Genomic DNA, 10,832 nt, shown 5'->3' on the forward strand with positions numbered 1-10,832 from the left:
GCATGTTAGCAACACCTGGTGGGAGAACAGTGTGCGGTCCAGACCAGGCCCTTACCCGGGCCTCGGTGCCGGGACTCAGCCACAGTCGGCCTGACTCAGCAGACTGAGATGACTTTTCCTTCTTCTTCTTTTCTATGTCCTTCGTCCTGCCTGCCTGTGTGTCTGTCTGCCTGTGTGTCTGCCTGTCTCTCTGCCGCTGATGTGTCCTGATGTCAGATCCCTTCGTGCCGACAGCCATTCTGGGTGAGACGCTTTTTCTTTCTTTCCTCTGTAGAAAATCCGACCTGCCCAGGTAGACAGACAGGTGAGACAGAGAAGAGAGAGACAGGTGAAAGGATAGAGATGAGGATGGAGAGAATGGGAAAAGAGAGAAAGAGAGAGTGATAGTCTGGCTTCCATCCATCCCTGCTTGCTTCTCGTTCGGCTGCTTTTGTTTTTTGTTTTTTTTGTTTTTTTAATTTTTAAAAAAAAGATTTTTCTTAATATAAATAATGACATTTTTATTGATTATTTTATTTTGTACTTTTTAGAGTATTTGTTTTATTTTCACTTTTACATATTTTCTGTATTAAGATTTTTTTTTTACTTTTCATTTTAATGTTGATTTTAATTTATTTCTTATTTTTGATATTTTGTTTATTTTTTATTTAATTCATTTTAATCTTTTAGTTTTGTTTATTTCCATTTTTGATTTTTTTGGTTTTTCATTCATATTATATAATATCAGTATCATATATATAATCTTTGTTTTTTTTTCTTTCTTTTTGAAAACATTTCCTTGGATCATCAGTTAAATTTACGTATTCTCTTCTTTTTTCTTAAATTTATTTTTATTCTTAAATTTTGATTGTTTACCTGTTTTCTCTGGAAACGACGGTGGGCTTCACTCCATTCCCACATCCACAACATTCCTGCGTGTCGTGTTGACGTCACGTCTGTCTGTGACCTCCAACCTCTGCATGGACACAACACGCCCACGTGGACAGGGGGGAGGAAAACAAACAAACAAAAACAATAGGAAAACAATAAAAACAAGAGAGGAGTCAGCCAGAGGTCCTGTTCGCTGCCTGTCTTACTCTCTGGTCTGGTTGATTCTTGGATGTCACAGCTGTTCACTGTCCGTTCAATGATCACTGTCATCACAGTTCAGATTAAAGGCCACATCAAAGCCAGAGATCAGCATTTCTCTGGTTCATTTATTTGGATTTATTTTGCCCTTCATGATATCAGTATTCACCCAGAGTAGGGCTGTCAATAAGTTTACTTTAATCAATATTTGCAATATTGATTTATCGATTGAATTAACGAGAAATGGCAGCACAAACGTGAAAAATAAAAATATTCCAGATAGTTGATGTGATTTAGAATCAGTGTGTAGAGTTAACGTAATCTTTCAGGACTTTTTAATCTGTATAACATACAACAGCCTGTATCCTCAGAGCCAGGCTCCAGAGAAATGTTCCTGAAAGTCTCCTGTTTATCCTGAATGATCATAATAACAGGTTTATAACAGACAAACATAATCCAGGCAGTTACGTTTCCATAAAACATATCTGGTGTGTTAAGAGTTTAGATTGTGTAGCAGCTTGTTTAGTTGTGTTGATTCAGACGCTAAATGTGCTGCTAGGCTAGTTTCCTGTCGAAGGAAGGGGAACACTAAAAGGAAACTGTCGCTTTCTTGTAAATTCTTGTTTCTCCTCTCTCCTCCGTCTAGTTAAACTCCCCTCAGGCTGAGACCTACAGTTAGCCAGGTTAGCCAGGTTAGCTACGTTAGCCAGGTTAGCCAGGTTAGCCAGGTTGGCTAGGTTAGCCAGGTTAGCCAGGTTAGTCAGGTTAACCTTGCTGCTGGCTGCTAGCTGTTACAAGTTTAAAAAGAGCTACTACAGTGCTAGGAGCTAGTTTTCTGTTTGATTCATGCTAGTTGTGTGTTAGCAGTAGGTCAGCTAGGCTAAAGCTAAAGTTGTTGCTTATTCTCTGTCTCCTCTCTCTTCTTCTTCTCTTTTATCTTTCTCTGTGTAAAGTGCCCATTAATGGTAAGTGGTTAAATTTGGGTATAAGGGGGGGACTCATGATGGGGGGGTCACCACTACGCATGGAGCCACACCCACCACATGCTGTGATGTCATCAGTTGGCGTGGTGATGCCTCATTTTTACCCCTCTGTGAAATTGTGACATCACAATCCCCAACTCCTCCCACCATTTCACCTCAAACCAATCAGGTTTCAGATTCGCTCATCTTTCTTTCTCTGATTGGTTGCCATTATTGTTGATGTGGTTGTGCCATCCATCCAATCACAAACCGCCACCTCCATCACATCAGCCATCTCCTGATTGGTTGGGCTGTTTGGGATAGAGAGTTTCAGATTGGTCAGTCAGCTCCCAGGCTAGCCAATAAGAGCAGAGTTAGAGCAGTGGAAGTTACGACCGTCGCCTCGTTGAAGTGTTCATGTCAGAGTCCTGGACGGTTTTTTACCAAAGAGTGTGTTCTGTTCCAGGACTCTGAACTCCGCTCTTCTCACACTGCAGCTCCAAGACCCTGAACCACACCCTGATCCATAACCGCTGTACTGGATCTGGACCAGAGTCCAGTTCCTCTCCTGTGATTAGGACTCAAGCCCTTTGTCTCTGTCACATGATTGATTTGTGGTCAATAGTTTCAGCAGCAGTGTGAAAAGAAACCAGCAGCGATCACCATCCTCTCTCTTGTCATGTGGATTGATGTCATGTGACGTGTGTGCCATTCATGTGTGTTGCTGTGGTAACAACATGGTGAACCAAGGCTTGTTACTGTTGGATCATTGGTCCTTTCTGTTGACAGAGGAGCAGATGTGACCTGAACCTGTTTGAACTTCCACTGTGAGCTCGCGCTGTGTTGTGATCAGATTCACCTGCAGTTGATCAGTTGTCTGATCAGTTTAACACACAGCTGGAGGACTGACAGAGACGTTCGTCTCCAGCGGTCTGATGGACATCCACTGATGATTAATGAGCTCTGTCTCACAGATCTGGGATCAGCGGCTCATGTTTCTGTTAAAGTTGTCGTGTTTAAACAGAAATGGTCTGAAACAAAACATTTTCATCTAAATTCATAAACACGTTGGAAAACTGCTGATTTTATAATCCTGGTATAAGACAAGCGTCATAATATTTCACCACAGAAACACTGAGCCGTCGCTGACTCTGTGGTCTTTTTAATCTGATGTCTGTGGTGGAGTCAGGTCACATGACCTCCTCTGTGTCCCACCTTTGAGAACTGACCTGTGGACTGAACCAGTGAGGACCATGTCAGTATTTTCCTGCACCTGGACCAGTCAGACAGTATCTGCTTCCTGTGTCATACTTGTTAGATTTGTGGCTACAAGACAGTGTTGAAGTAGTCCTGGATTCTGACCCGGGTCAGCCCGGTCCAGTCCATACCATGTCAAGAAATCCTGTCCAGCATACATCATGTCTTCATCACTCAACTCTGAGTTCCTGTGCGTGTGTCCGTCCAGCTGTCTGTCTTTTCTCTTCATATCCTGTCTTTTGTTCCTCCTCGTCCTTCCCCAGACGACAGTCACACTATGACCAGTGAAACCAGTAGCCTGGTCCAGTCCCACTATAAGCAGCGGGAGACGGAGCGGGAGGCGCTGCCTTATCAGACGGGACAGCTGCACCCGGCCATCAGAGTGGCCGACCTGCTGCAGCACATCACCCAGATGAAGTGTGCTGAGGGGTACGGCTTCAAGGAGGAGTACGAGGTGAGGGGCACACACACACACACACACACACACTCACACAGACACACACACACAGACACACACTCACACACAGACACACACACACACACACACACACACACACACTCACACACACTCACACACTCACACAGACACACACAGACAGACACACACTCACACACACACACACACACAGACACTCACTCACACACAGACACACACACACACACTCACACACACTCACACAGACACACACTCACACAGACACTCACACACACTCACACAGACACACACACACACACACACACACAGACACTCACACACACACAAACACTCACTCACACAGACACACACTCACACACAGATACACACACACACACACACACTCACACACACTCACACACACTCACACAGACACACACACACACACTCACACACACACAGACACACACACAGACACACACACACTCACACACACACACTCACACAGACACTCACACACACACACTCACACAGACACACACACACACACACACTCACACACACACACACTCACACACTCACACTAATATATGTAAGAAAAACTCAAACTCAGGTTAAAGGTAAATCTCCTCGCACCCTGTGGAGGTTTTGAAACTCACCTGTTCACAGTTCAATGCAGACACCTGTGGGGGCGGAGCCACAGAAAAGTGAGAGTGTAAAAGCCTGTTTATGTAGAGGTCTACATGTCTCATGTATTCTCATCTCTGTTCTCACCTGTGATAAAAAGGTCTCAGCCAATCACAACAAGCCTCTGAGGCGTACCTGACGCACCTGTAAAACGTTCTGTGGCGTTTCACCTGTGACCCGCTCTGAGCGTACAGCTGCTCCTGAAACAGCCGGCGGTTCTGAAACTGAGAGCACGAGAACGTTCCCGTGGCTCAGAGCGAGGCTGTCAGTGAACACGCGTCGCACTGTGCTGAGTGATGCCTGAACACAGGCTCCGTACGTGTGTCGCTCGGTGCTCGGCTGAAAACGCGCCCTGTGCGGTCACTCTGGTTTCGGGTTGGTTGCTAAGTAACTAATAGAGCTTCAGAGTTGAATGCTGGGATGTTGTTTGCTGTTGTTTTGGTTTTGTGTTTTTTTGCCTTTTGTTTTCTGTGATCAATACGACTGTTCAGTTTACTCAAACTCACAACAAACAAAGAAATGAAGTGATCCGTCACTGCTGAGGAGTGAAGGATGGTCGCCATGGCGTCTGTGAGTGGCTGCTGTCCATCATCGATCACAGCAGAGCTGTCCGTCACTTCATTATCAGCTCATCTGTTTCAGTGACTGTTACTGTACACACCTCACAGAGGGAGGACACGCCCCCTCACAGCTTCACAGGTTAGAGCCAGGTTAAGGTCAGAACGGTGTGTGTGTGTGTGTGTGTGTGTGTGTGTGTGAGCTCTCCACATGTTTACCCATTTTCATCAAGAGAAACTTACTAATGGATGGTACTTACCTGAACACACACACACACACACACACACACACACAGATATACATTATAGATCTTCCCTCGAGCTAATGGGCCAGAGCAGGGAATGGCTTCTGCATATGTGTGTGTGTGTGTGTGTTCAGGTTGCCTGCTAGTGGGCTGCCCTCAGGGCAAATCCATTATACATACTGAGCACACACACACACACACACACAGTATTTTCACCCTCCATTTGCAGAGTGTTAGCACTGAGCTGTTCCAGTTTCACTCTCTGTCAAATGATGACGACGTTTCCAAACTGGTCCCACACACGAACAGGAGTCACTCCCAGTATGTTTCCATACACACCAGCATCAGAGCTCAGATCCGTGTGTGTGTGTGTGTGAGGGTTAAGGTTGGGTTAGGGTTACACATTCAGCTCATGAACCGTTCAAATCTAAGTTTGTACATGTTTTAATTTTCAAAAAGAAAAAATAAATTCTTCAGATTATTGGATGTTTGGTGCCACAGCTCTGAGTTTACCGCAGTGTGAGGGAAGGCGAGCGGGGTCGTGTGATTGGCTGCCGACATATTCCACTCGCTCTCTGATGACCGAGGTCCGATCCTGACCGAGGTCCGAGTCTGACTGAGGTCTGATGGATGGCAGTGATGATGCTCAGTGATGACGAGTTTGAAATAACGATCCAGATGTTTGCTCTCGTCTTGTTTGTGGTGAAGACTTGTCGAATGTTTACGTCTCGTCTGGGTTGTGATTGGCTGCTGGAGTCCTGAGCGGCGCAGGTTGCTGATTTGTTCTCACCCTGATCGTTTCTCAGATGGAGGCGATCGATCACTGCTTTAAACAGATCCGATCTTTAAATGTTCATTTATGTACAGACATTTTTACGATGTCCTGAGGAGGGTTATGGCCACAGAAAAAGACGATCTGGTCTGAGACCGATCCCAGCTCTGTCCTTCCTCTGACCTTTCAAAATAAGTGTCAGAGGAAAAGTCTGAACCTGAAACCAAAGCTGGTTTTTCTTGTGGTTTTAATCCTTTTCTGTAGATTTTCTTTACAAACCAGACTCTTATCAAACAGTTTACCTGCTAACTGACCACTGATTGGTTACAGTAAGACTAACGAGCAGACGTCCAGCTGAGCGTCACACTGACTCTTGTTATCTCCCTGATCCCTCCATGCTTCTCCTTTACTAATTAATCTGATTGGACAGCTTAACGAGGTAAGACGCCTTCTTGGTTTTCAGATTGTTAACATCCTGTGTTCATGTCAACTAGATTAGAGATTAGATGGAACAGACACACACACACACACAGGCTCACTCCCATTAGCACTGTAGCTGAATGTGTAAGTGATGTCTGCCCATGTCTGTGCCCATGTTCATGTGTCAGCGTTACATTCAAATGGTTTCCTTCTCATTCTCTAAAAGATAAAAAGCCACGAGCTCGTTTAAAATCTCTTCTGACCATCGGGATCAAACTGTCGCCCGTCACGTGACCGATAAAGATTTGAACATGCTTCTTAGTTTTGACTCTGCGACAGGATATTTTCTCATCCCCATGTTCAGAAGAGTGTTTGGTTTCAAACGTCTCCAGGTGTTTTTCTTTCAGAGAGGTGGATCATCCCTCGGCTAACAGCCAGACCAGCATGTTTGTTTGATCACAGATGTTTCACATGATGCTGTTTGATGACTGAACGCCTCCACGGCCTGCAGACAGGAAGGAGGCTAAAGGCTGTGAGACAGACAGGAGGGACCTGAGGAAGAACCCTGATGTGGTTCAACAGCTGTCGACATGTAGTGTCCACTGTCCAGTCCTGTCCCACAGGACTGGACAGGACTGTGCGGCGTTCAGGTTCATAGTAAAACTGTGTTCTGTAGTGAACGAGTTGAACAGAGGAGTGACCTCAGCCTCTGCTTGAGTCATAGGAAACCTGTGACCTTTGACCTTTTCAGTGGCAGGTGGAGGTTGTTGGTGGGTTAAGGGGACAGGTAGCATTAGCATCAGCATCTCACACACACACACAGTGGCGTCTCTGCCTGCAGTCATTAGTTCAGTCCTTCCTTCTTTTCCTTTTTTATTTTTTTCCTCTTTGTGCCTTACTGTCAATTGTGTGTGTGTGTGTGTGTGTGTGTGTGTGTGTGTGTGTGTGTGTGTGTGTGTGTGTGTGTGTGTGTGTGTGTGTGTGTGTGAGTGAGAGAGACATCATCATCTCTCAGTTTGATGGATGTCTGGACCTGTTCAGACACACACACACACACATCTGTCTGCATTTTAATGAGCGACCCAGGAAACCTGCTGTGGATCAAAGTGTCTATGAGCTCGACAGTTATGACAGAGAGACGAAGACAGAGACAGAGACAGACAGAGACTGACAGAGACAGACAGACAGAGAGAGAGAGAGAGAGACAGAGACAGACAGAGACAGATTGTAAATGTTCACTTAAAACGACCACAAAGAGACACAAAACAACTAAGACGCACAAACGAGTCTTGCGTTCAGGCTGTGACGTCGTTGTTAGGGGCGGGGCCTGTAAAACACATGTGTGACACAGATATGAGACGTCAGACCAAATCCATGGGGACGTCTTCGTTCTGGTTTCCACACAGAGGGTGTGAGCGGCGGCGTCAGGCTGCGTCTCATTAATTGGACCTAATCATCTGCTCTGACCGAAAAACTAACGCTGAGTGTTTGTTCAGAGGAAGTCAGACATTGTTATTCATGACTCGTCCACCGAGTCTCAGCACTTTCTCTCATTTTAAGCTCACCCTCTGTCTTTTTGTCTTTCCAGAGTTTTTTTGAGGGACAGTCTGCTCCGTGGGACTCGGCCAAAAAGGACGAGAACCGCATGAAGAATCGCTACGGAAACATCATTGCCTGTACGCAGCTACGCTTCCGTCTCCACCTGAACAGGAACTGATTCACAGCACAAGAGTACTGTGTCCACAGCAGTACTGTGTCCACAGCAGTACTCAGTGGCGTGTAGTTTGCAGAGTGAACTCGTGAAGCCGAGACTCTGTAACGAGACATTTGTTTTTTTCCTTTGGTTTCGTGATTTTCTTGTGTGATGTGATTATTAGGATTTAACTTGAATAAACAGACGTAACTCTCCACTCACACACTCTCACTGCTTTACACTCACTTTGTTTATATAATTCAGTTGAATGAATGTAATTAAGTTCTTATTAATTTATTATTAGATCATTTATTCAGCAGAAACTAATTAGAGGTGATTATGTTCAGCTTCACCACGACAACAAGTAGACCAATTAACACTGTGTGTGTGTGTGTGTGTGTGTGTTAGACGACCACTCTCGTGTGCGTCTGCAGTCTCAGGATGGAGAGAGTGGATCAGACTACATCAACGCCAACTACGTCGACGTGAGTAACACACACACACACACTGTTTTGTTTTTTTAGTTTCTTTAACAGTCGACATGAAACGTCCCAGTCGACTCTGTCTCCATAGCAACGGTCGTCATCAGTCAGGGTTGGTTGGTGTCGACTCTGTAAACAAACTTCCAGAGAGGAAGTGTCTCCGCTGACTGTCAGGAAGGATGTGAGCTGCCGTCTGTGTGAGGACCACTCTGAGAGAGATGTGACAGAGTGAGGAGCGTTCACCCTGTCACATCACTCACTCTGTCACAGAGCGAGGAGTCTTCACTCACAAACCATCGTTACCCAGCAGCCTCAGGTTTCACATTAATCAACATGAATTATCCAGCGACCGGAGGGTTCAGATCCCTGGTCAGTAACAGACTGTGGACAGACACAGTGGACAGACACAGTGGACAGACACAGTGGACAGGCACAGTCACAGGTGGACAGGTTTGACCTGTGACCCTGCCGAGCTCACGCTGACACGGTGCTGCAGCTACATCCTGTCTGTTCTCTCTGTTCACCTGTGTTCTCTTCTCTGCACTCAGGGATACCACAGACCCAACCACTACATCGCCACGCAAGGTAAGTGTGTGTGTGTGTGTGTGTGTACAGGCAGCAGAGTCTTGCTGTAAAACACTGGAGGACAGGAATGGATTAGCATGAACTAATTAGCTCGTCAAAACACAGATTGTCAACAGTGATTAAAAACATTTTGTGTGTGTGTACGTGTGTGTGTGTGTGTGTGTGTACGTGTGTGTGTGTGTGTGTGTGTGTGTGTGTGTGTGTGTGTACGTGTGCTTAATTTGAATTAATTAAAAGACTCATTATAATTCGTGTACAGCTCTGGTGTCGCCTGCTGTCTAATATGAAGTTTACTGTGTGTGTGTGTTTTTCAGGTCCTATGCAGGAGACGGTTTATGATTTCTGGCGGATGGTTTGGCAGGAGAACACCGCCGCCATTGTCATGGTAACCAACCTGGTGGAGGTGGGGCGGGTAAGTCACGCACACACACAGTGATTGTTGTGGCCATCTGGTTGTTTTTTCCTCTTTGATGAAGTCTGGGACTCCATTTCCCAGAGTGCATCTCTCATGTCCCCCTTTGTTTATCCCCCCATGTTGTGGAAAAGTTTCTGGCCTCTCGGTTTGTTCCTGCACAAACTTCCTGTGAGTCTGCGTCAGCACCTCGTCCAGCGCTGACCAATCAGAGACATCACACATCTGCTCGCACGCTCCGGTTTATCGTCACGATACATGTGTACGTCTGTACACATGTATCTTCGCCTCACGGACACGGTCATTTAACATGTACGTGACTGCAGACGAAGCATAACCGCCTTCCTGTAGGGCCCCTTCAGGCCAAACTGGACACGTTCGGCTCAGAACGGAAGCCTCATTTGGTTCAGATGTTTTTATGGCGTCCTCGTGGGGACACCGCGGCCGGGAAACGTTTTTTGACGTGCCAGGACTCGGCCGGGCTCTGGGGCCGCGGTCTGAGCCCCGATGCAGAGCAGCTGAACGTTACTCTGTGAGACTTTCAGATGTCGTTTCCTCCTGAAGCTGAAGGATTTAACCTGAGATGACACACACACACCTGGCAGTGTGCTCCCTGTCCCAGCTCTCATTACCCAGAAGGCACCAGGGATCTGTTCCCCTTCTCCACGAGAGCCGCAGAGGAGGATTCTGGGATATATCGGGCTGATTACCTGCCTCTGAATCTCTCTGTCACCGTAGCCTGATTTGCTCTCCCATCTGCATCCCTCCATTCACCTCGTTGGTTGCCGTGGCGACAGTGTGATTAGCTGTGCAGTAATTAGCTGTTAATGAGGGAGGAGAGGGGGCGGAGCCTCTGCTGCTTTTGTTCTGTTTGTTGCTGTTTAATGAATGACTCAATTTATTCCTGTTCCGTCCTGACTTTAGTGTTAATGAATAAAGACGAGTCGTGTGTGTGTGTGTGCATGTGTGTGTGTGTGTGTGTGTGTGCGTGTGCAGGTGAAGTGCTGTAAGTATTGGCCAGATGACACAGAGATCTACGGCGACATGAAGGTGACGCTGATCGAGACTCAGCTGCTGTCAGAGTACGTGATCCGGACCTTCGCCGTGGAGAAGGTAAAACACACACACACACACACACACACACACACACACACACACAGACACATTCTGACTCAGTATGGAAAGCTGAGTGAGGCTGCGTGGGTGTAATTTCCGCTGGGGGAGGGGGGAACGTCCCCTGTCTTCTCACTCAGGTCTCTGATCAGTGTGAGGACGTG

General features: G+C 46.4%; 1 protein-coding gene across 3 annotated transcripts in view; it reads left to right on the forward strand.

The window, feature by feature from the left end:
* The window catches only part of LOC121200828 (receptor-type tyrosine-protein phosphatase mu-like), a 79,074-nt gene that overhangs the window by 60,739 nt on the left and 7,503 nt on the right, over positions 1 to 10,832 (forward strand). For 2 of the 3 annotated variants that reach the window (XM_041066338.1, XM_041066336.1), the window contains 7 exons: positions 217 to 243; positions 3,551 to 3,741; positions 7,972 to 8,059; positions 8,485 to 8,561; positions 9,107 to 9,143; positions 9,458 to 9,555; positions 10,552 to 10,668. In XM_041066338.1, the coding sequence (XP_040922272.1) occupies positions 217 to 243; positions 3,551 to 3,741; positions 7,972 to 8,059; positions 8,485 to 8,561; positions 9,107 to 9,143; positions 9,458 to 9,555; positions 10,552 to 10,668 (635 nt within the window). The remainder of the gene's footprint in view (positions 1 to 216; positions 244 to 3,550; positions 3,742 to 7,971; positions 8,060 to 8,484; positions 8,562 to 9,106; positions 9,144 to 9,457; positions 9,556 to 10,551; positions 10,669 to 10,832) is intronic. The other variant, XM_041066337.1, reaches the window with a different exon arrangement.

Source organism: Toxotes jaculatrix, chromosome 20, assembly GCF_017976425.1.
Source record: "Toxotes jaculatrix isolate fToxJac2 chromosome 20, fToxJac2.pri, whole genome shotgun sequence".
In the NCBI taxonomy this organism is placed as follows: Eukaryota; Metazoa; Chordata; class Actinopteri; family Toxotidae; genus Toxotes; species Toxotes jaculatrix.